Raw genomic sequence first — 23449 nt, 5'->3', positions numbered from 1 at the left:
CCTCTCGAATGAGGACATCGATTGCTACCTTGGCACGTTACTCTCTTCATCCTGTGAAGACTCATTAGGCTTATCCTACAATTACTAGCTGGCCCGAGGAGATATCTCCTGAATCCAGATTAAGCTGGAGTCTCCCAGGCTCATCTGGCATGTCTTCCCTGAAGTCTGCCAAAACCCACACCCTTGCGTTTCCAGGGACTCCCCTTAGCCAGCTGGGCAGAAAACCCAGCATGTTTCAAACAAGCTGACAGACAAGCGGGAGAGGACTCACGGGCAGACGGCTTCCCTCAGGTCTCGGGTGGAGCTCTGGGACCACAGCAGCAACAGGCCATCCCAGTCCCTGGGCTCAGCAGCGCCCTCATTCTCACGCCGGCGGCTCTGCCCTGAGGGGAGCAGGAAGGTCACCAACTGCCGCAGGCGGACCTCACGCCCCTCCCACTTATGGAGCCTGACCTCCCCCGGCCCCACCCCTTCCCCTACCCCAGCAGGACGAGAGCTCCTCTTCCCCTGGCTTCTAACGTGAGGCCCGGCCCTGGGCCCCGATTGGGCACTGCCCCAGTCCGGAGCCAATCACAGTGGCCAAGGAGGTGGAAGGCACCGATTGGCCAGGGCCAGGTCATGTGACCATACTCCCCAGGAAACTCAAATATTACCAAGATTCCCTAAGAAACCAATGAACAAAATTATCCAGTAAAGGCAAACCGTACTTTTTAATGAGGCCAAAGTCACAGAAAAAAAAAAAAAAAAGCTTCACAATGAAGTGCTCAAGGAAGCTGCAAAATAAACTTTCAGAAAAGTTTAGTAGTTTTTTTAATAGGGTGACGGAGAGCTATACCTATCCCATATATGTGAATTTAGGTTTAAACTAGATTTCCCTTGGCTATTTTATAAGACATAAAAACCCACATCACCCCCTTTCACTCCCCCCCACACCCAAAAAGTGTTTTAATCTATTGAATTTTTGTGTCCTCAGTTGTGTCTGATTCACGGCAACTCACGATCTCTACACAGCCAGGCTCTTCCGTCCATGGAATTCAGGGCAATTTTTTCTGTCACAGTAAATGCCCACCCTGGGTGATCCAAACGGAAGGGCTCAGAGGCTCCTGAGAGACTAACTCCTTTCAGCTGAGCACAGAGCTGGCTCCTCACTGGGATGCCTGTGGCCTGGGGCTCCCAGAGGGGAGAGCAGCACTCGCCCCACCGTGTGGTCACTGCTGGAAGTGCAGGCTGCTCCTCACTCCCCCTTGACAGTGTCCCTGAGGGCAGAACAGTGTGAAGTTAATCAAGGTGGAAACGCAAACTCCAATGCAAGCAAACTTCCCTCAAGGTCTCCAATACCACTCAGGAACAGGGTATTGGAAACTGCAGGGGATGACATGAATGAAGATGGAGACTTGACACCTTACACCGAGTTCACTTCCAGTTATCCCTAGACAAACATTCCATGAAAACTTGTCACAAATCTAGAGGAACAATGAGCCGAAACCGGACACGTGCTTTGAGTCTTCACACACAAAACTAAAAGGCAGTCCACAAAAAAAACCAGGAGAATACAGTGGACTTTGCAAAATCAAAGATATCTACTGTGGGAAAGACCTCAGTACAAAAGCAAAAGACAGGTCACACATCGCGAGACGAATGAGTGGAAACACAAAGCTTATCAAGGATGTGTCTCCAAACAGACAAAGAACACCAACACAACAAGCCTGTGAAAACTAGGGAAAGGTCTGAAGGGACACCAGACTGAGGAAGACACACACAGAGTATCCCGGATGATGTCCAGCACTGAGGGCCTGAAGAATCAACAGTCTAGTTGTACCTCCTCAGGCCTGTGTGACCCTGGGTGAGGCCTCTGTTTCCCGGTGGCCCTGAGAGATGGACAGGGAGGAAGGGGAAGAGAAATCACTTGCATTTCTAATACTCACAGCAAAGTCTTCCAATGAGAAGGGAATTATCACCCCCACTGACAATGCCATTCACTGAAGTGATCCCCACGGGTCCATCTAACCCAGAAGGGAAGGAAGGACCTGTTCTCACAAAACGGCGAGAGATGGAAGAAGGAAGATCAAGCCCACACCAATCCCTGGAAAGAGAAGCTGTGCTCAGGGCTTGAAAGAATTCCTATTTGGAAAATGATATCCCAGCCCCACAAGGCAATCCACAGCTTCGATGCTATTCCTCCCAAAATGCCAATGCATTTTCGCACCCAACCAAGAATTGCAAAAGGGGTACGGAAACAGAAAAGAGCCTAAATTGTCAATACAATCCGACGAAAAAGCCCCGATACGGACATCCAAGGTTGTGTGAAAGGAAATTAGACGACCAAACTAGGATCCTCAGGAGAGTATCGGAGAAGGCAATGGCGACCCACTCCAGTACTCTTGCCTGGAAAATGCCCTGGACGGAGGAGCCTGGTAGGCTGCAGGCCATGGGGTCGCGCAGAGTCAGACACGACTGAAGTGACTTAGCCGCAGCAGCAGCAGCAGGAGCCGGACAGTATGCTATTGGGAATACAACAACACACACAGATCCAGATCGATGGAATAAAGTTGAGGGTCCAGACACAGACCCCAGCATCCATGCTCAACTCATCTCTGACACAGAAGGGGAGAATATCCAAATGGGAACAAGAAAGCCTCTTCAATACATGTCCATGGGAAAACCAGACAGCTACATCTGAAGAACGCTATTGGTTTTGATCTCAGACCACCTCAATATCGGGGAAAACCTCACCCTAAAGGCTGATGTCATGAGATAGCTAGAAAGAAGCGTAGGTCAAAGGCTCCTTAACATCAGAGTCTCCTTGCCGTTTGCTGGGCGGAGGTAGAAATGGGTCTCTTCAAGTAAGGGAAAGAGGTACACGAAGTACACCAATGGGTTTCCATCCAATGGAACCTCTTCACAACAGAGAAGCTAAGCAAGCATTCACAAATGCAAAAGAGAGGAAACGGAACACGAGAGACTCCTTGCAAGTGGTGTATCTGAGAAGGGGTTCATATGGAAAGAGACGAAGAATGCACAGCACTCAGATTCCAAGAAACACCACCACCACCCTTGACCCTTCCCCCATGACCAACTCCGACCTAAAGCCTTTCTCTCCCTCTAACCTATCCCTAAAACATAACCCTCATCTAATCATATACATGTGCATTCCTAGCATCCATCCGTCCACACACGAGAGAGAAAGAGGAAGACACAGACTGAATTGAGAAAGGAAAAGAGAGGGACACAGCCAGAGAGAGACACGGAACCAAAGAGAGGAAAGGAGTCGATGGTCCAGACTTTTCATCAATCTGTCTCGAAGGTAGAAGCAATGACAGCGCCCATCCACCCCAGAAGGGGGAAAAGGACGGAAGGTTTGGAGAGGAAAAGACAAGAACGCAGGGAGCCATTAGAAGCTCAGCCACCCGCAGAAGCCGAGCTGGGACACTTGAACAGAATCTCAATGGAAACAGAGGACCAGAAAGTTGGCCACTCTTTTCTATAAGAGAGGGAGACCTTCGAGTCTTCCTTTCGGTCCTCCAACTTGGATGCGGGGTCTCAAAACAGTCAGGAGGGGGAGTGCCTTTTCCTGGGTACCACGGCACATCCAGGCCTCGTTCTGCCCCATTCTGTGCTGTGTCAGCCCAGGAAGGAATCTTTCTTTCTGAAGTCTCAGCGCGCACGCTCCACGTGATATCGGCCCCAGGTGGAAAGGCATGGAGCTGCTCGTAGGCCGACAGACCTAGGAAGCAGATGGGAGAATGACCGCCACTCTGCAGATGGAGAGACTGGGGAAACCCTGAGGGGCATATGCTTGTCCAGGGCCACACCACTTATGAGAAGAAGGAGCCTGGTCTGAGAGCAGCGGGGCCCTCGGAGCTCAGGCCCTGGCTGCACCCAGGCCTCCCCAGGGCTGTCGGCTGGGCTGGGTGGGTGTCACTGTGCCTGCACATGGCTTAAGGGTGGTGGTCGAGCAGTCAGAAACCCAGAGATTCCCTTGGGAAGTTTTGGGGAAGGGACCTCAGCACGAACCCCAGGAAATGATGTCACCTGCCGGCAACAGAACCCAACAGAACCCGCAACCCGGGTATCCAGGCCTCGAGAGCGGAGAGGAGCCCCCAGCCAGATCACTTGCTGCCGAGATGTTCTGCTGTTTGCCCCTGCCCAGAGGCCGGGGCCTCAGGAGAGCTCACAGGCAGTGTGCGTGGGCACCCTGTCGACGTTGGCTCAGGGCACCCCCGAGACGCCTCTGGCCCTTTGCCCGGAGAAACAGAAAGGTAACACGGGGAGCCCCAGGCCGGGCCAGGCCACCTCTCCCATGCCACCCGGAAACACCGGGTCCTTTGCCTGTGTGTGTGGATGCGGGTTTCTCGGGGTGTGTCTCCCTCAAGGAAGCCCAGGTGGATGTGGGGTCAGAAGCCTGCGGACAAGTTGTGTCCACACCCCAGGGGAGAGCATGCTGGGCGGGATGGGGAGAGTGCGGGCAGGGCCGGCCGCCCAGGCTGACCTCACACCCTCAGGTGGGTCTCTTTCCTCCCGGGTGGGGATCTGAGCAGACACACGTCTCTGACCCTTCTGGGCAGAGAAGTTCGAGCAGGCCGAAGCAGCGGCTCCACTGGCCAGGCCCAGCTCGGAAAACTCCCAGCATGGCTGGCTGACGGTCACTGTCGTTGCAGAGCTTCCCACGTGATGAGGCCGAGGACGGGGACACCCCATCCAGCTCCCGGAGGGAGGGGTCGGAGCACCACCCCCCCGCCCGTGAGGCCCAGTGCAGGCTCCAGGTGAGCGTGCCCACGGAGGCATCAGCCCCACCGGGGGCGAAGCGGAGGCGGGGAAGGCCTGCTGCCGAGACACCGCCCAGGATACACCCGGCGGCCCAGTCTGAGGCTGCCACGGAGCTCAGCACACCCGGCTCCGACCCAGAGTCCCGAGAACCCCGGCCTCTGAGGCAGCAGGAGGACCTGGAGCCCAGCACGCCAGAGCACAGAGGTGAGGACGCTGGGGCTGGTGTACGGGAGTGTGTGCGGAGGGGGTGCTGAGCTACACAGGGACGAGTCCCCGAAAGCTGCTGCTGGGCCTGCAGCAAGCGCTGGCCTCACACCCCCCGCCCCCCATCTTGCACACTTCAGTCCCAAAAGACATCCGACCCTGGGTATTCTTTGGGAATCTCTTGGAAGCTTTCTGTCCCGGGATACGCACATGCCAAGGCTGGCCTGCGGGCAAACGATGCTTCTCCCACAGCTCTAGCACTGGCCTCCAACTGGAACCAGGCTCCACTTCCCAGACCTGTCCCTACAGAGGTGGTGGCTCCAGGTGCAGGACCCAGGGATCCACCGAGGGCAGATGGAGAACCGAGACTTGCCCTCGCAGAGACACCAGGCCAGCTGGGTACTGGCCAGCACACCGGGCAGATCGGATCTCCGTGCCTGCAGGACCCCCAGCCCCAGGCACTGATGTCCCACCCCCTCAGCCAGAACCTCCACCTCCACGTGCACCTCTACCTGCTCGGCCTTTGGCAGGAGAACCCGAGGCAGAGGAGGAGTCACCGCCTCGGCAGGGAGAGCCTGCCCTGGCTCCCGCGCAACACCCAGACGCCCACGATGACTCACCCACCCCTGCAGGGAGAACGAGCCCCCGCTCTGGACAGAGACCCAGAGCCCTTGCCGGAAACACCACGTCCAGGGGAGCGGTCGGCTCTGCAGCCTCCATCCCTGTCTGCTCACCGTGGACGCCGTCAACTCGGTCTGCCCCCAGGGGACATGGAGTTCCTTTCCCCCGAACTGCTTTGCATTTGGTTTGTTTCCACCTTTCTGGTGATGTTTTCTTTTTTGCGTGGTTTCCTGTATTTTTGTTGGTTAAGTTGGGATTAGTAAACTTTTTCATCATTGTTGCAATTTGGGAACACTGTTGTGTAACTCTGGTGATACTGTGTTACCATCACCACTTTGTAGTTTCAGACCCGTTCCATCTTTATGCCCCACCCCCCAACAAAGCCTGGATTCAAGGCAAGCACGCCCTGTTCATCCCTCCGCCCGATCCTGAACACAATTTCATCTTTTCCTTCTGCATTCCTTCCTATATTCTTGGTGTCCCCAATCAATGACTCTCAGTGAAATGACTGAAGGAGTTTTTTTCGGACGCTCCACCTACTGTAAGACTCCACTGGAGAGTTCTCATGTTTATGTCCTTTGAACTAGCCTTTGATAGCCGAAAGGACGTTGTACGTCCTTTCAAGATACCATGTGCCAAACGAAGCCCTTTTGGCAAATGCCATCATTATCTCCAGGCAGGCATTGCTGTTTGAAGGGTGCCATCTCAGCCAGAAGGCAGAGGCTGAGCTCCTCTTGTTGCACCAGCTCCCAAAAGAAGCCAAGAAAGGGAGCTGGAACAACAAACCACCCCAACGCCCAGGAAAGCGTTCTTCATGACAGAAGGCTAGAAAATGACCCAACATCCTTGTGGCCCAGAACCCCTCTAGAAATTCACTGTTCCATAAAAAAGAGAAACAGATGGGAAGTTCCAAGGAGAGGCAATGCCCATGGCCAGTGTATTTTAGAGACGGCCTGACCGCTCCGGGGAAGACACGCACTGACAGAACCCCTTGGGAAACAGCCGTGATAGTCCTCACTGTCGTAAGGGATTCCTCTGGGGACAACCTGCCCTGGGCACCACACGAGGGAGCAGACCGGCTTCTCTTCCTCTGCCCCCACACCATTCACTCATGAAGGCAGCTCAGGTGTTCTCATGCCCTGCCTGCCTGCCTGCCTGGCTCATCCGTGAGCTGTGACCACCTCCAGGACAGGACTCCACCTTCTGCTCTCTGTGTACCGTGAATCTGCACACAGTGGGCTTTCAGAACCTTAGGAGACTTGAGCCATTCCCACTCGAGCCAGAACCCTCCCCAGGAAGGAAAACAGCTGTGGAGTCCTTTTGGCCCCAGCACTGGTTCCGAAACCCTGGCGGCTCCTAGAGCCTCTACGGTGTGAAGAGGGAGGTCCCTTTTGACAGAGCTTTCCGGCCGTCAGATCTAAGCTGCTGTTTCACTGTCAGCTGTGTCTCTTCCGTTGCAGTGTTGCAGGTGGGCCACGCTGCTCCAAAGGAGCTCACAAGCTGAGTTTCAAGGGAGGTATTGAGAGGACAGGGATGGCTACAACGTGCTGCAAACTGAGTGAGGGTCCCCACAATCCTCAGCAAAGGTGTGTGGTGTGCAAGTGGGGAGTAGAGGGCCCCCAAGTTCCAAAGGAAGGGAGGTACTCGGGAGCTAAAGCCCTTGGCTGCTGTGGTAGCAGCTGCAGATGGCAGCTCGTCCACAGTGCACTTCGAATGAGGTCATATGAGCGGGACTCTGGAAATGGCTCCGAAATCCAGAGAAAGGGGTCAGGGTATGTGGGAATCCGGCGGGGGTGGGGGGTGGATGAAGGAAGGTGTCCTTCCTCTCTCCAGTGCAATTTGGTTTGGTGAGTCTCAAAGCTACCAGATGGCACTTCCCAAGTCAGGCCCCCGCAGGAATCAGGGTGGGCTGCATGCCTCGGCCCCTGCCACAGGGACAAGCCACACCAGTGGCCTCCCTGAGCTCCAATGGCCGGATCTGGGGGTTCTGTCTGGGTGCACACCTGCTTGTTCTGGCCAAGTTCCCCGCTTCTCTGAGCACCAGCTTCAACCTCTCGAATGAGGACATCGATTGCTACCTTGGCACGTTACTCTCTTCATCCTGTGAAGACTCATTAGGCTTATCCTACAATTACTAGCTGGCCCGAGGAGATATCTCCTGAATCCAGATTAAGCTGGAGTCTCCCAGGCTCATCTGGCATGTCTTCCCTGAAGTCTGCCAAAACCCACACCCTTGCGTTTCCAGGGACTCCCCTTAGCCAGCTGGGCAGAAAACCCAGCATGTTTCAAACAAGCTGACAGACAAGCGGGAGAGGACTCACGGGCAGACGGCTTCCCTCAGGTCTCGGGTGGAGCTCTGGGACCACAGCAGCAACAGGCCATCCCAGTCCCTGGGCTCAGCAGCGCCCTCATTCTCACGCCGGCGGCTCTGCCCTGAGGGGAGCAGGAAGGTCACCAACTGCCGCAGGCGGACCTCACGCCCCTCCCACTTATGGAGCCTGACCTCCCCCGGCCCCACCCCTTCCCCTACCCCAGCAGGACGAGAGCTCCTCTTCCCCTGGCTTCTAACGTGAGGCCCGGCCCTGGGCCCCGATTGGGCACTGCCCCAGTCCGGAGCCAATCACAGTGGCCAAGGAGGTGGAAGGCACCGATTGGCCAGGGCCAGGTCATGTGACCATACTCCCCAGGAAACTCAAATATTACCAAGATTCCCTAAGAAACCAATGAACAAAATTATCCAGTAAAGGCAAACCGTACTTTTTAATGAGGCCAAAGTCACAGAAAAAAAAAAAAAAAAAGCTTCACAATGAAGTGCTCAAGGAAGCTGCAAAATAAACTTTCAGAAAAGTTTAGTAGTTTTTTTAATAGGGTGACGGAGAGCTATACCTATCCCATATATGTGAATTTAGGTTTAAACTAGATTTCCCTTGGCTATTTTATAAGACATAAAAACCCACATCACCCCCTTTCACTCCCCCCCACACCCAAAAAGTGTTTTAATCTATTGAATTTTTGTGTCCTCAGTTGTGTCTGATTCACGGCAACTCACGATCTCTACACAGCCAGGCTCTTCCGTCCATGGAATTCAGGGCAATTTTTTCTGTCACAGTAAATGCCCACCCTGGGTGATCCAAACGGAAGGGCTCAGAGGCTCCTGAGAGACTAACTCCTTTCAGCTGAGCACAGAGCTGGCTCCTCACTGGGATGCCTGTGGCCTGGGGCTCCCAGAGGGGAGAGCAGCACTCGCCCCACCGTGTGGTCACTGCTGGAAGTGCAGGCTGCTCCTCACTCCCCCTTGACAGTGTCCCTGAGGGCAGAACAGTGTGAAGTTAATCAAGGTGGAAACGCAAACTCCAATGCAAGCAAACTTCCCTCAAGGTCTCCAATACCACTCAGGAACAGGGTATTGGAAACTGCAGGGGATGACATGAATGAAGATGGAGACTTGACACCTTACACCGAGTTCACTTCCAGTTATCCCTAGACAAACATTCCATGAAAACTTGTCACAAATCTAGAGGAACAATGAGCCGAAACCGGACACGTGCTTTGAGTCTTCACACACAAAACTAAAAGGCAGTCCACAAAAAAAACCAGGAGAATACAGTGGACTTTGCAAAATCAAAGATATCTACTGTGGGAAAGACCTCAGTACAAAAGCAAAAGACAGGTCACACATCGCGAGACGAATGAGTGGAAACACAAAGCTTATCAAGGATGTGTCTCCAAACAGACAAAGAACACCAACACAACAAGCCTGTGAAAACTAGGGAAAGGTCTGAAGGGACACCAGACTGAGGAAGACACACACAGAGTATCCCGGATGATGTCCAGCACTGAGGGCCTGAAGAATCAACAGTCTAGTTGTACCTCCTCAGGCCTGTGTGACCCTGGGTGAGGCCTCTGTTTCCCGGTGGCCCTGAGAGATGGACAGGGAGGAAGGGGAAGAGAAATCACTTGCATTTCTAATACTCACAGCAAAGTCTTCCAATGAGAAGGGAATTATCACCCCCACTGACAATGCCATTCACTGAAGTGATCCCCACGGGTCCATCTAACCCAGAAGGGAAGGAAGGACCTGTTCTCACAAAACGGCGAGAGATGGAAGAAGGAAGATCAAGCCCACACCAATCCCTGGAAAGAGAAGCTGTGCTCAGGGCTTGAAAGAATTCCTATTTGGAAAATGATATCCCAGCCCCACAAGGCAATCCACAGCTTCGATGCTATTCCTCCCAAAATGCCAATGCATTTTCGCACCCAACCAAGAATTGCAAAAGGGGTACGGAAACAGAAAAGAGCCTAAATTGTCAATACAATCCGACGAAAAAGCCCCGATACGGACATCCAAGGTTGTGTGAAAGGAAATTAGACGACCAAACTAGGATCCTCAGGAGAGTATCGGAGAAGGCAATGGCGACCCACTCCAGTACTCTTGCCTGGAAAATGCCCTGGACGGAGGAGCCTGGTAGGCTGCAGGCCATGGGGTCGCGCAGAGTCAGACACGACTGAAGTGACTTAGCCGCAGCAGCAGCAGCAGGAGCCGGACAGTATGCTATTGGGAATACAACAACACACACAGATCCAGATCGATGGAATAAAGTTGAGGGTCCAGACACAGACCCCAGCATCCATGCTCAACTCATCTCTGACACAGAAGGGGAGAATATCCAAATGGGAACAAGAAAGCCTCTTCAATACATGTCCATGGGAAAACCAGACAGCTACATCTGAAGAACGCTATTGGTTTTGATCTCAGACCACCTCAATATCGGGGAAAACCTCACCCTAAAGGCTGATGTCATGAGATAGCTAGAAAGAAGCGTAGGTCAAAGGCTCCTTAACATCAGAGTCTCCTTGCCATTTGCTGGGCGGAGGTAGAAATGGGTCTCTTCAAGTAAGGGAAAGAGGTACACGAAGTACACCAATGGGTTTCCATCCAATGGAACCTCTTCACAACAGAGAAGCTAAGCAAGCATTCACAAATGCAAAAGAGAGGAAACGGAACACGAGAGACTCCTTGCAAGTGGTGTATCTGAGAAGGGGTTCATATGGAAAGAGACGAAGAATGCACAGCACTCAGATTCCAAGAAACACCACCACCACCCTTGACCCTTCCCCCATGACCAACTCCGACCTAAAGCCTTTCTCTCCCTCTAACCTATCCCTAAAACATAACCCTCATCTAATCATATACATGTGCATTCCTAGCATCCATCCGTCCACACACGAGAGAGAAAGAGGAAGACACAGACTGAATTGAGAAAGGAAAAGAGAGGGACACAGCCAGAGAGAGACACGGAACCAAAGAGAGGAAAGGAGTCGATGGTCCAGACTTTTCATCAATCTGTCTCGAAGGTAGAAGCAATGACAGCGCCCATCCACCCCAGAAGGGGGAAAAGGACGGAAGGTTTGGAGAGGAAAAGACAAGAACGCAGGGAGCCATTAGAAGCTCAGCCACCCGCAGAAGCCGAGCTGGGACACTTGAACAGAATCTCAATGGAAACAGAGGACCAGAAAGTTGGCCACTCTTTTCTATAAGAGAGGGAGACCTTCGAGTCTTCCTTTCGGTCCTCCAACTTGGATGCGGGGTCTCAAAACAGTCAGGAGGGGGAGTGCCTTTTCCTGGGTACCACGGCACATCCAGGCCTCGTTCTGCCCCATTCTGTGCTGTGTCAGCCCAGGAAGGAATCTTTCTTTCTGAAGTCTCAGCGCACACGCTCCACGTGATATCGGCCCCAGGTGGAAAGGCATGGAGCTGCTCGTAGGCCGACAGACCTAGGAAGCAGATGGGAGAATGACCGCCACTCTGCAGATGGAGAGACTGGGGAAACCCTGAGGGGCATATGCTTGTCCAGGGCCACACCACTTATGAGAAGAAGGAGCCTGGTCTGAGAGCAGCGGGGCCCTCGGAGCTCAGGCCCTGGCTGCACCCAGGCCTCCCCAGGGCTGTCGGCTGGGCTGGGTGGGTGTCACTGTGCCTGCACATGGCTTAAGGGTGGTGGTCGAGCAGTCAGAAACCCAGAGATTCCCTTGGGAAGTTTTGGGGAAGGGACCTCAGCACGAACCCCAGGAAATGATGTCACCTGCCGGCAACAGAACCCAACAGAACCCGCAACCCGGGTATCCAGGCCTCGAGAGCGGAGAGGAGCCCCCAGCCAGATCACTTGCTGCCGAGATGTTCTGCTGTTTGCCCCTGCCCAGAGGCCGGGGCCTCAGGAGAGCTCACAGGCAGTGTGCGTGGGCACCCTGTCGACGTTGGCTCAGGGCACCCCCGAGACGCCTCTGGCCCTTTGCCCGGAGAAACAGAAAGGTAACACGGGGAGCCCCAGGCCGGGCCAGGCCACCTCTCCCATGCCACCCGGAAACACCGGGTCCTTTGCCTGTGTGTGTGGATGCGGGTTTCTCGGGGTGTGTCTCCCTCAAGGAAGCCCAGGTGGATGTGGGGTCAGAAGCCTGCGGACAAGTTGTGTCCACACCCCAGGGGAGAGCATGCTGGGCGGGATGGGGAGAGTGCGGGCAGGGCCGGCCGCCCAGGCTGACCTCACACCCTCAGGTGGGTCTCTTTCCTCCCGGGTGGGGATCTGAGCAGACACACGTCTCTGACCCTTCTGGGCAGAGAAGTTCGAGCAGGCCGAAGCAGCGGCTCCACTGGCCAGGCCCAGCTCGGAAAACTCCCAGCATGGCTGGCTGACGGTCACTGTCGTTGCAGAGCTTCCCACGTGATGAGGCCGAGGACGGGGACACCCCATCCAGCTCCCGGAGGGAGGGGTCGGAGCACCACCCCCCCGCCCGTGAGGCCCAGTGCAGGCTCCAGGTGAGCGTGCCCACGGAGGCATCAGCCCCACCGGGGGCGAAGCGGAGGCGGGGAAGGCCTGCTGCCGAGACACCGCCCAGGATACACCCGGCGGCCCAGTCTGAGGCTGCCACGGAGCTCAGCACACCCGGCTCCGACCCAGAGTCCCGAGAACCCCGGCCTCTGAGGCAGCAGGAGGACCTGGAGCCCAGCACGCCAGAGCACAGAGGTGAGGACGCTGGGGCTGGTGTACGGGAGTGTGTGCGGAGGGGGTGCTGAGCTACACAGGGACGAGTCCCCGAAAGCTGCTGCTGGGCCTGCAGCAAGCGCTGGCCTCACACCCCCCGCCCCCCATCTTGCACACTTCAGTCCCAAAAGACATCCGACCCTGGGTATTCTTTGGGAATCTCTTGGAAGCTTTCTGTCCCGGGATACGCACATGCCAAGGCTGGCCTGCGGGCAAACGATGCTTCTCCCACAGCTCTAGCACTGGCCTCCAACTGGAACCAGGCTCCACTTCCCAGACCTGTCCCTACAGAGGTGGTGGCTCCAGGTGCAGGACCCAGGGATCCACCGAGGGCAGATGGAGAACCGAGACTTGCCCTCGCAGAGACACCAGGCCAGCTGGGTACTGGCCAGCACACCGGGCAGATCGGATCTCTGTGCCTGCAGGACCCCCAGCCCCAGGCACTGATGTCCCACCCCCTCAGCCAGAACCTCCACCTCCACGTGCACCTCTACCTGCTCGGCCTTTGGCAGGAGAACCCGAGGCAGAGGAGGAGTCACCGCCTCGGCAGGGAGAGCCTGCCCTGGCTCCCGCGCAACACCCAGACGCCCACGATGACTCACCCACCCCTGCAGGGAGAACGAGCCCCCGCTCTGGACAGAGACCCAGAGCCCTTGCCGGAAACACCACGTCCAGGGGAGCGGTCGGCTCTGCAGCCTCCATCCCTGTCTGCTCACCGTGGACGCCGTCAACTCGGTCTGCCCCCAGGGGACATGGAGTTCCTTTCCCCCGAACTGCTTTGCATTTGGTTTGTTTCCACCTTTCTGGTGATGTTTTCTTTTTTGCGTGGTTTCCTGTATTTTTGTTGGTTAAGTTGGGATTAGTAAACTTTTTCATCATTGTTGCAATTTGGGAACACTGTTGTGTAACTCTGGTGATACTGTGTTACCATCACCACTTTGTAGTTTCAGACCCGTTCCATCTTTATGCCCCACCCCCCAACAAAGCCTGGATTCAAGGCAAGCACGCCCTGTTCATCCCTCCGCCCGATCCTGAACACAATTTCATCTTTTCCTTCTGCATTCCTTCCTATATTCTTGGTGTCCCCAATCAATGACTCTCAGTGAAATGACTGAAGGAGTTTTTTTCGGACGCTCCACCTACTGTAAGACTCCACTGGAGAGTTCTCATGTTTATGTCCTTTGAACTAGCCTTTGATAGCCGAAAGGACGTTGTACGTCCTTTCAAGATACCATGTGCCAAACGAAGCCCTTTTGGCAAATGCCATCATTATCTCCAGGCAGGCATTGCTGTTTGAAGGGTGCCATCTCAGCCAGAAGGCAGAGGCTGAGCTCCTCTTGTTGCACCAGCTCCCAAAAGAAGCCAAGAAAGGGAGCTGGAACAACAAACCACCCCAACGCCCAGGAAAGCGTTCTTCATGACAGAAGGCTAGAAAATGACCCAACATCCTTGTGGCCCAGAACCCCTCTAGAAATTCACTGTTCCATAAAAAAGAGAAACAGATGGGAAGTTCCAAGGAGAGGCAATGCCCATGGCCAGTGTATTTTAGAGACGGCCTGACCGCTCCGGGGAAGACACGCACTGACAGAACCCCTTGGGAAACAGCCGTGATAGTCCTCACTGTCGTAAGGGATTCCTCTGGGGACAACCTGCCCTGGGCACCACACGAGGGAGCAGACCGGCTTCTCTTCCTCTGCCCCCACACCATTCACTCATGAAGGCAGCTCAGGTGTTCTCATGCCCTGCCTGCCTGCCTGCCTGGCTCATCCGTGAGCTGTGACCACCTCCAGGACAGGACTCCACCTTCTGCTCTCTGTGTACCGTGAATCTGCACACAGTGGGCTTTCAGAACCTTAGGAGACTTGAGCCATTCCCACTCGAGCCAGAACCCTCCCCAGGAAGGAAAACAGCTGTGGAGTCCTTTTGGCCCCAGCACTGGTTCCGAAACCCTGGCGGCTCCTAGAGCCTCTACGGTGTGAAGAGGGAGGTCCCTTTTGACAGAGCTTTCCGGCCGTCAGATCTAAGCTGCTGTTTCACTGTCAGCTGTGTCTCTTCCGTTGCAGTGTTGCAGGTGGGCCACGCTGCTCCAAAGGAGCTCACAAGCTGAGTTTCAAGGGAGGTATTGAGAGGACAGGGATGGCTACAACGTGCTGCAAACTGAGTGAGGGTCCCCACAATCCTCAGCAAAGGTGTGTGGTGTGCAAGTGGGGAGTAGAGGGCCCCCAAGTTCCAAAGGAAGGGAGGTACTCGGGAGCTAAAGCCCTTGGCTGCTGTGGTAGCAGCTGCAGATGGCAGCTCGTCCACAGTGCACTTCGAATGAGGTCATATGAGCGGGACTCTGGAAATGGCTCCGAAATCCAGAGAAAGGGGTCAGGGTATGTGGGAATCCGGCGGGGGTGGGGGGTGGATGAAGGAAGGTGTCCTTCCTCTCTCCAGTGCAATTTGGTTTGGTGAGTCTCAAAGCTACCAGATGGCACTTCCCAAGTCAGGCCCCCGCAGGAATCAGGGTGGGCTGCATGCCTCGGCCCCTGCCACAGGGACAAGCCACACCAGTGGCCTCCCTGAGCTCCAATGGCCGGATCTGGGGGTTCTGTCTGGGTGCACACCTGCTTGTTCTGGCCAAGTTCCCCGCTTCTCTGAGCACCAGCTTCAACCTCTCGAATGAGGACATCGATTGCTACCTTGGCACGTTACTCTCTTCATCCTGTGAAGACTCATTAGGCTTATCCTACAATTACTAGCTGGCCCGAGGAGATATCTCCTGAATCCAGATTAAGCTGGAGTCTCCCAGGCTCATCTGGCATGTCTTCCCTGAAGTCTGCCAAAACCCACACCCTTGCGTTTCCAGGGACTCCCCTTAGCCAGCTGGGCAGAAAACCCAGCATGTTTCAAACAAGCTGACAGACAAGCGGGAGAGGACTCACGGGCAGACGGCTTCCCTCAGGTCTCGGGTGGAGCTCTGGGACCACAGCAGCAACAGGCCATCCCAGTCCCTGGGCTCAGCAGCGCCCTCATTCTCACGCCGGCGGCTCTGCCCTGAGGGGAGCAGGAAGGTCACCAACTGCCGCAGGCGGACCTCACGCCCCTCCCACTTATGGAGCCTGACCTCCCCCGGCCCCACCCCTTCCCCTACCCCAGCAGGACGAGAGCTCCTCTTCCCCTGGCTTCTAACGTGAGGCCCGGCCCTGGGCCCCGATTGGGCACTGCCCCAGTCCGGAGCCAATCACAGTGGCCAAGGAGGTGGAAGGCACCGATTGGCCAGGGCCAGGTCATGTGACCATACTCCCCAGGAAACTCAAATATTACCAAGATTCCCTAAGAAACCAATGAACAAAATTATCCAGTAAAGGCAAACCGTACTTTTTAATGAGGCCAAAGTCACAGAAAAAAAAAAAAAAAGCTTCACAATGAAGTGCTCAAGGAAGCTGCAAAATAAACTTTCAGAAAAGTTTAGTAGTTTTTTTAATAGGGTGACGGAGAGCTATACCTATCCCATATATGTGAATTTAGGTTTAAACTAGATTTCCCTTGGCTATTTTATAAGACATAAAAACCCACATCACCCCCTTTCACTCCCCCCCACACCCAAAAAGTGTTTTAATCTATTGAATTTTTGTGTCCTCAGTTGTGTCTGATTCACGGCAACTCACGATCTCTACACAGCCAGGCTCTTCCGTCCATGGAATTCAGGGCAATTTTTTCTGTCACAGTAAATGCCCACCCTGGGTGATCCAAACGGAAGGGCTCAGAGGCTCCTGAGAGACTAACTCCTTTCAGCTGAGCACAGAGCTGGCTCCTCACTGGGATGCCTGTGGCCTGGGGCTCCCAGAGGGGAGAGCAGCACTCGCCCCACCGTGTGGTCACTGCTGGAAGTGCAGGCTGCTCCTCACTCCCCCTTGACAGTGTCCCTGAGGGCAGAACAGTGTGAAGTTAATCAAGGTGGAAACGCAAACTCCAATGCAAGCAAACTTCCCTCAAGGTCTCCAATACCACTCAGGAACAGGGTATTGGAAACTGCAGGGGATGACATGAATGAAGATGGAGACTTGACACCTTACACCGAGTTCACTTCCAGTTATCCCTAGACAAACATTCCATGAAAACTTGTCACAAATCTAGAGGAACAATGAGCCGAAACCGGACACGTGCTTTGAGTCTTCACACACAAAACTAAAAGGCAGTCCACAAAAAAAACCAGGAGAATACAGTGGACTTTGCAAAATCAAAGATATCTACTGTGGGAAAGACCTCAGTACAAAAGCAAAAGACAGGTCATACATCGCGAGACGAATGAGTGGAAACACAAAGCTTATCAAGGATGTGTCTCCAAACAGACAAAGAACACCAACACAACAAGCCTGTGAAAACTAGGGAAAGGTCTGAAGGGACACCAGACTGAGGAAGACACACACAGAGTATCCCGGATGATGTCCAGCACTGAGGGCCTGAAGAATCAACAGTCTAGTTGTACCTCCTCAGGCCTGTGTGACCCTGGGTGAGGCCTCTGTTTCCCGGTGGCCCTGAGAGATGGACAGGGAGGAAGGGGAAGAGAAATCACTTGCATTTCTAATACTCACAGCAAAGTCTTCCAATGAGAAGGGAATTATCACCCCCACTGACAATGCCATTCACTGAAGTGATCCCCACGGGTCCATCTAACCCAGAAGGGAAGGAAGGACCTGTTCTCACAAAACGGCGAGAGATGGAAGAAGGAAGATCAAGCCCACACCAATCCCTGGAAAGAGAAGCTGTGCTCAGGGCTTGAAAGAATTCCTATTTGGAAAATGATATCCCAGCCCCACAAGGCAATCCACAGCTTCGATGCTATTCCTCCCAAAATGCCAATGCATTTTCGCACCCAACCAAGAATTGCAAAAGGGGTACGGAAACAGAAAAGAGCCTAAATTGTCAATACAATCCGACGAAAAAGCCCCGATACGGACATCCAAGGTTGTGTGAAAGGAAATTAGACGACCAAACTAGGATCCTCAGGAGAGTATCGGAGAAGGCAATGGCGACCCACTCCAGTACTCTTGCCTGGAAAATGCCCTGGACGGAGGAGCCTGGTAGGCTGCAGGCCATGGGGTCGCGCAGAGTCAGACACGACTGAAGTGACTTAGCCGCAGCAGCAGCAGCAGGAGCCGGACAGTATGCTATTGGGAATACAACAACACACACAGATCCAGATCGATGGAATAAAGTTGAGGGTCCAGACACAGACCCCAGCATCCATGCTCAACTCATCTCTGACACAGAAGGGGAGAATATCCAAATGGGAACAAGAAAGCCTCTTCAATACATGTCCATGGGAAAACCAGACAGCTACATCTGAAGAACGCTATTGGTTTTGATCTCAGACCACCTCAATATCGGGGAAAACCTCACCCTAAAGGCTGATGTCATGAGATAGCTAGAAAGAAGCGTAGGTCAAAGGCTCCTTAACATCAGAGTCTCCTTGCCATTTGCTGGGCGGAGGTAGAAATGGGTCTCTTCAAGTAAGGGAAAGAGGTACACGAAGTACACCAATGGGTTTCCATCCAATGGAACCTCTTCACAACAGAGAAGCTAAGCAAGCATTCACAAATGCAAAAGAGAGGAAACGGAACACGAGAGACTCCTTGCAAGTGGTGTATCTGAGAAGGGGTTCATATGGAAAGAGACGAAGAATGCACAGCACTCAGATTCCAAGAAACACCACCACCACCCTTGACCCTTCCCCCATGACCAACTCCGACCTAAAGCCTTTCTCTCCCTCTAACCTATCCCTAAAACATAACCCTCATCTAATCATATACATGTGCATTCCTAGCATCCATCCGTCCACACACGAGAGAGAAAGAGGAAGACACAGACTGAATTGAGAAAGGAAAAGAGAGGGACACAGCCAGAGAGAGACACGGAACCAAAGAGAGGAAAGGAGTCGATGGTCCAGACTTTTCATCAATCTGTCTCGAAGGTAGAAGCAATGACAGCGCCCATCCACCCCAGAAGGGGGAAAAGGACGGAAGGTTTGGAGAGGAAAAGACAAGAACGCAGGGAGCCATTAGAAGCTCAGCCACCCGCAGAAGCCGAGCTGGGACACTTGAACAGAATCTCAATGGAAACAGAGGACCAGAAAGTTGGCCACTCTTTTCTATAAGAGAGGGAGACCTTCGAGTCTTCCTTTCGGTCCTCCAACTTGGATGCGGGGTCTCAAAACAGTCAGGAGGGGGAGTGCCTTTTCCTGGGTACCACGGCACATCCAGGCCTCGTTCTGCCCCATTCTGTGCTGTGTCAGCCCAGGAAGGAATCTTTCTTTCTGAAGTCTCAGCGCACACGCTCCACGTGATATCGGCCCCAGGTGGAAAGGCATGGAGCTGCTCGTAGGCCGACAGACCTAGGAAGCAGATGGGAGAATGACCGCCACTCTGCAGATGGAGAGACTGGGGAAACCCTGAGGGGCATATGCTTGTCCAGGGCCACACCACTTATGAGAAGAAGGAGCCTGGTCTGAGAGCAGCGGGGCCCTCGGAGCTCAGGCCCTGGCTGCACCCAGGCCTCCCCAGGGCTGTCGGCTGGGCTGGGTGGGTGTCACTGTGCCTGCACATGGCTTAAGGGTGGTGGTCGAGCAGTCAGAAACCCAGAGATTCCCTTGGGAAGTTTTGGGGAAGGGACCTCAGCACGAACCCCAGGAAATGATGTCACCTGCCGGCAACAGAACCCAACAGAACCCGCAACCCGGGTATCCAGGCCTCGAGAGCGGAGAGGAGCCCCCAGCCAGATCACTTGCTGCCGAGATGTTCTGCTGTTTGCCCCTGCCCAGAGGCCGGGGCCTCAGGAGAGCTCACAGGCAGTGTGCGTGGGCACCCTGTCGACGTTGGCTCAGGGCACCCCCGAGACGCCTCTGGCCCTTTGCCCGGAGAAACAGAAAGGTAACACGGGGAGCCCCAGGCCGGGCCAGGCCACCTCTCCCATGCCACCCGGAAACACCGGGTCCTTTGCCTGTGTGTGTGGATGCGGGTTTCTCGGGGTGTGTCTCCCTCAAGGAAGCCCAGGTGGATGTGGGGTCAGAAGCCTGCGGACAAGTTGTGTCCACACCCCAGGGGAGAGCATGCTGGGCGGGATGGGGAGAGTGCGGGCAGGGCCGGCCGCCCAGGCTGACCTCACACCCTCAGGTGGGTCTCTTTCCTCCCGGGTGGGGATCTGAGCAGACACACGTCTCTGACCCTTCTGGGCAGAGAAGTTCGAGCAGGCCGAAGCAGCGGCTCCACTGGCCAGGCCCAGCTCGGAAAACTCCCAGCATGGCTGGCTGACGGTCACTGTCGTTGCAGAGCTTCCCACGTGATGAGGCCGAGGACGGGGACACCCCATCCAGCTCCCGGAGGGAGGGGTCGGAGCACCACCCCCCCGCCCGTGAGGCCCAGTGCAGGCTCCAGGTGAGCGTGCCCACGGAGGCATCAGCCCCACCGGGGGCGAAGCGGAGGCGGGGAAGGCCTGCTGCCGAGACACCGCCCAGGATACACCCGGCGGCCCAGTCTGAGGCTGCCACGGAGCTCAGCACACCCGGCTCCGACCCAGAGTCCCGAGAACCCCGGCCTCTGAGGCAGCAGGAGGACCTGGAGCCCAGCACGCCAGAGCACAGAGGTGAGGACGCTGGGGCTGGTGTACGGGAGTGTGTGCGGAGGGGGTGCTGAGCTACACAGGGACGAGTCCCCGAAAGCTGCTGCTGGGCCTGCAGCAAGCGCTGGCCTCACACCCCCCGCCCCCCATCTTGCACACTTCAGTCCCAAAAGACATCCGACCCTGGGTATTCTTTGGGAATCTCTTGGAAGCTTTCTGTCCCGGGATACGCACATGCCAAGGCTGGCCTGCGGGCAAACGATGCTTCTCCCACAGCTCTAGCACTGGCCTCCAACTGGAACCAGGCTCCACTTCCCAGACCTGTCCCTACAGAGGTGGTGGCTCCAGGTGCAGGACCCAGGGATCCACCGAGGGCAGATGGAGAACCGAGACTTGCCCTCGCAGAGACACCAGGCCAGCTGGGTACTGGCCAGCACACCGGGCAGATCGGATCTCCGTGCCTGCAGGACCCCCAGCCCCAGGCACTGATGTCCCACCCCCTCAGCCAGAACCTCCACCTCCACGTGCACCTCTACCTGCTCGGCCTTTGGCAGGAGAACCCGAGGCAGAGGAGGAGTCACCGCCTCGGCAGGGAGAGCCTGCCCTGGCTCCCGCGCAACACCCAGACGCCCACGATGACTCACCCACCCCTGCAGGGAGAACGAGCCCCCGCTCTGGACAGAGACCCAGAGCCCTTGCCGGAAACACCACGTCCAGGGGAGCGGTCGGCTCTGCAGCCTCCATCCCTGTCTGCTCACCGTGGACGCCGTCAACTCGGTCTGCCCCCAGGGGACATGGAGTTCCTTTCCCCCGAACTGCTTTGCATTTGGTTTGTTTCCACCTTTCTGGTGATGTTTTCTTTTTTGCGTGGTTTCCTGTATTTTTGTTGGTTAAGTTGGGATTAGTAAACTTTTTCATCATTGTTGCAATTTGGGAACACTGTTGTGTAACTCTGGTGATACTGTGTTACCATCACCACTTTGTAGTTTCAGACCCGTTCCATCTTTATGCCCCACCCCCCAACAAAGCCTGGATTCAAGGCAAGCACGCCCTGTTCATCCCTCCGCCCGATCCTGAACACAATTTCATCTTTTCCTTCTGCATTCCTTCCTATATTCTTGGTGTCCCCAATCAATGACTCTCAGTGAAATGACTGAAGGAGTTTTTTTCGGACGCTCCACCTACTGTAAGACTCCACTGGAGAGTTCTCATGTTTATGTCCTTTGAACTAGCCTTTGATAGCCGAAAGTTCGTTGTACGTCCTTTCAAGATACCATGTGCCAAACGAAGCCCTTTTGGCAAATGCCATCATTATCTCCAGGCAGGCATTGCTGTTTGAAGGGTGCCATCTCAGCCAGAAGGCAGAGGCTGAGCTCCTCTTGTTGCACCAGCTCCCAAAAGAAGCCAAGAAAGGGAGCTGGAACAACAAACCACCCCAACGCCCAGGAAAGCGTTCTTCATGACAGAAGGCTAGAAAATGACCCAACATCCTTGTGGCCCAGAACCCCTCTAGAAATTCACTGTTCCATAAAAAAGAGAAACAGATGGGAAGTTCCAAGGAGAGGCAATGCCCATGGCCAGTGTATTTTAGAGACGGCCTGACCGCTCCGGGGAAGACACGCACTGACAGAACCCCTTGGGAAACAGCCGTGATAGTCCTCACTGTCGTAAGGGATTCCTCTGGGGACAACCTGCCCTGGGCACCACACGAGGGAGCAGACCGGCTTCTCTTCCTCTGCCCCCACACCATTCACTCATGAAGGCAGCTCAGGTGTTCTCATGCCCTGCCTGCCTGCCTGCCTGGCTCATCCGTGAGCTGTGACCACCTCCAGGACAGGACTCCACCTTCTGCTCTCTGTGTACCGTGAATCTGCACACAGTGGGCTTTCAGAACCTTAGGAGACTTGAGCCATTCCCACTCGAGCCAGAACCCTCCCCAGGAAGGAAAACAGCTGTGGAGTCCTTTTGGCCCCAGCACTGGTTCCGAAACCCTGGCGGCTCCTAGAGCCTCTACGGTGTGAAGAGGGAGGTCCCTTTTGACAGAGCTTTCCGGCCGTCAGATCTAAGCTGCTGTTTCACTGTCAGCTGTGTCTCTTCCGTTGCAGTGTTGCAGGTGGGCCACGCTGCTCCAAAGGAGCTCACAAGCTGAGTTTCAAGGGAGGTATTGAGAGGACAGGGATGGCTACAACGTGCTGCAAACTGAGTGAGGGTCCCCACAATCCTCAGCAAAGGTGTGTGGTGTGCAAGTGGGGAGTAGAGGGCCCCCAAGTTCCAAAGGAAGGGAGGTACTCGGGAGCTAAAGCCCTTGGCTGCTGTGGTAGCAGCTGCAGATGGCAGCTCGTCCACAGTGCACTTCGAATGAGGTCATATGAGCGGGACTCTGGAAATGGCTCCGAAATCCAGAGAAAGGGGTCAGGGTATGTGGGAATCCGGCGGGGGTGGGGGGTGGATGAAGGAAGGTGTCCTTCCTCTCTCCAGTGCAATTTGGTTTGGTGAGTCTCAAAGCTACCAGATGGCACTTCCCAAGTCAGGCCCCCGCAGGAATCAGGGTGGGCTGCATGCCTCGGCCCCTGCCACAGGGACAAGCCACACCAGTGGCCTCCCTGAGCTCCAATGGCCGGATCTGGGGGTTCTGTCTGGGTGCACACCTGCTTGTTCTGGCCAAGTTCCCCGCTTCTCTGAGCACCAGCTTCAACCTCTCGAATGAGGACATCGATTGCTACCTTGGCACGTTACTCTCTTCATCCTGTGAAGACTCATTAGGCTTATCCTACAATTACTAGCTGGCCCGAGGAGATATCTCCTGAATCCAGATTAAGCTGGAGTCTCCCAGGCTCATCTGGCATGTCTTCCCTGAAGTCTGCCAAAACCCACACCCTTGCGTTTCCAGGGACTCCCCTTAGCCAGCTGGGCAGAAAACCCAGCATGTTTCAAACAAGCTGACAGACAAGCGGGAGAGGACTCACGGGCAGACGGCTTCCCTCAGGTCTCGGGTGGAGCTCTGGGACCACAGCAGCAACAGGCCATCCCAGTCCCTGGGCTCAGCAGCGCCCTCATTCTCACGCCGGCGGCTCTGCCCTGAGGGGAGCAGGAAGGTCACCAACTGCCGCAGGCGGACCTCACGCCCCTCCCACTTATGGAGCCTGACCTCCCCCGGCCCCACCCCTTCCCCTACCCCAGCAGGACGAGAGCTCCTCTTCCCCTGGCTTCTAACGTGA

General features: G+C 55.1%; 3 protein-coding genes across 3 annotated transcripts; all 3 read left to right on the top strand.

The window, feature by feature from the left end:
• The first annotated feature begins 4066 nt into the window (after nucleotides 1–4066).
• Nucleotides 4067–5876, top strand: LOC145517248 (uncharacterized). The gene is made up of 3 exons (XM_081519520.1): nucleotides 4067–4259; nucleotides 4659–4971; nucleotides 5224–5876. The coding sequence occupies exons 1-3, from the start codon at nucleotides 4125–4127 to the stop codon at nucleotides 5850–5852; spliced, it is 1077 nt and encodes a 358-aa protein (XP_081375646.1). The 5' UTR covers nucleotides 4067–4124; the 3' UTR covers nucleotides 5853–5876.
• Nucleotides 5877–11725: 5849 nt separating this feature from the next.
• On the top strand, nucleotides 11726–13519 carry LOC145517311 (uncharacterized). Its single transcript, XM_081519589.1, has 3 exons — nucleotides 11726–11902; nucleotides 12302–12614; nucleotides 12867–13519. The coding sequence occupies exons 1-3, from the start codon at nucleotides 11768–11770 to the stop codon at nucleotides 13493–13495; spliced, it is 1077 nt and encodes a 358-aa protein (XP_081375715.1). The 5' UTR covers nucleotides 11726–11767; the 3' UTR covers nucleotides 13496–13519.
• Nucleotides 13520–19350: 5831 nt separating this feature from the next.
• Nucleotides 19351–21160, top strand: LOC145517235 (uncharacterized). The gene is made up of 3 exons (XM_081519506.1): nucleotides 19351–19543; nucleotides 19943–20255; nucleotides 20508–21160. The coding sequence occupies exons 1-3, from the start codon at nucleotides 19409–19411 to the stop codon at nucleotides 21134–21136; spliced, it is 1077 nt and encodes a 358-aa protein (XP_081375632.1). The 5' UTR covers nucleotides 19351–19408; the 3' UTR covers nucleotides 21137–21160.
• Nucleotides 21161–23449: the final 2289 nt, after the last annotated feature.

The sequence above is a fragment of the Giraffa tippelskirchi genome, chromosome 8, assembly GCF_054371585.1.
Source record: "Giraffa tippelskirchi isolate mGirTip1 chromosome 8, T2T-mGirTip1v1.2.pri, whole genome shotgun sequence".
NCBI lineage: Eukaryota > Metazoa > Chordata > Mammalia > Artiodactyla > Giraffidae > Giraffa > Giraffa tippelskirchi.
Note: the sequence above shows the minus strand (reverse complement) of the source record. Positions and strands in the feature narration are given on the sequence as shown.

Excerpts from the sequence above, each read along its gene's own strand:
- LOC145517248 (XM_081519520.1), top strand. The coding sequence starts at position 4,125 with ATGTTCTGCTGTTTGCCCCTGCCCAGAGGCCGGGGCCTCAGGAGAGCT. Across the intron at positions 4,260-4,658 it reads TTGCCCGGAGAAACAGAAAG|AGCTTCCCACGTGATGAGGC; the intron begins GTAACACGGGGA and ends CTGTCGTTGCAG. Across the intron at positions 4,972-5,223 it reads CAGCACGCCAGAGCACAGAG|CTCTAGCACTGGCCTCCAAC; the intron begins GTGAGGACGCTG and ends CTTCTCCCACAG.
- LOC145517311 (XM_081519589.1), top strand. The coding sequence starts at position 11,768 with ATGTTCTGCTGTTTGCCCCTGCCCAGAGGCCGGGGCCTCAGGAGAGCT. Across the intron at positions 11,903-12,301 it reads TTGCCCGGAGAAACAGAAAG|AGCTTCCCACGTGATGAGGC; the intron begins GTAACACGGGGA and ends CTGTCGTTGCAG. Across the intron at positions 12,615-12,866 it reads CAGCACGCCAGAGCACAGAG|CTCTAGCACTGGCCTCCAAC; the intron begins GTGAGGACGCTG and ends CTTCTCCCACAG.
- LOC145517235 (XM_081519506.1), top strand. The coding sequence starts at position 19,409 with ATGTTCTGCTGTTTGCCCCTGCCCAGAGGCCGGGGCCTCAGGAGAGCT. Across the intron at positions 19,544-19,942 it reads TTGCCCGGAGAAACAGAAAG|AGCTTCCCACGTGATGAGGC; the intron begins GTAACACGGGGA and ends CTGTCGTTGCAG. Across the intron at positions 20,256-20,507 it reads CAGCACGCCAGAGCACAGAG|CTCTAGCACTGGCCTCCAAC; the intron begins GTGAGGACGCTG and ends CTTCTCCCACAG.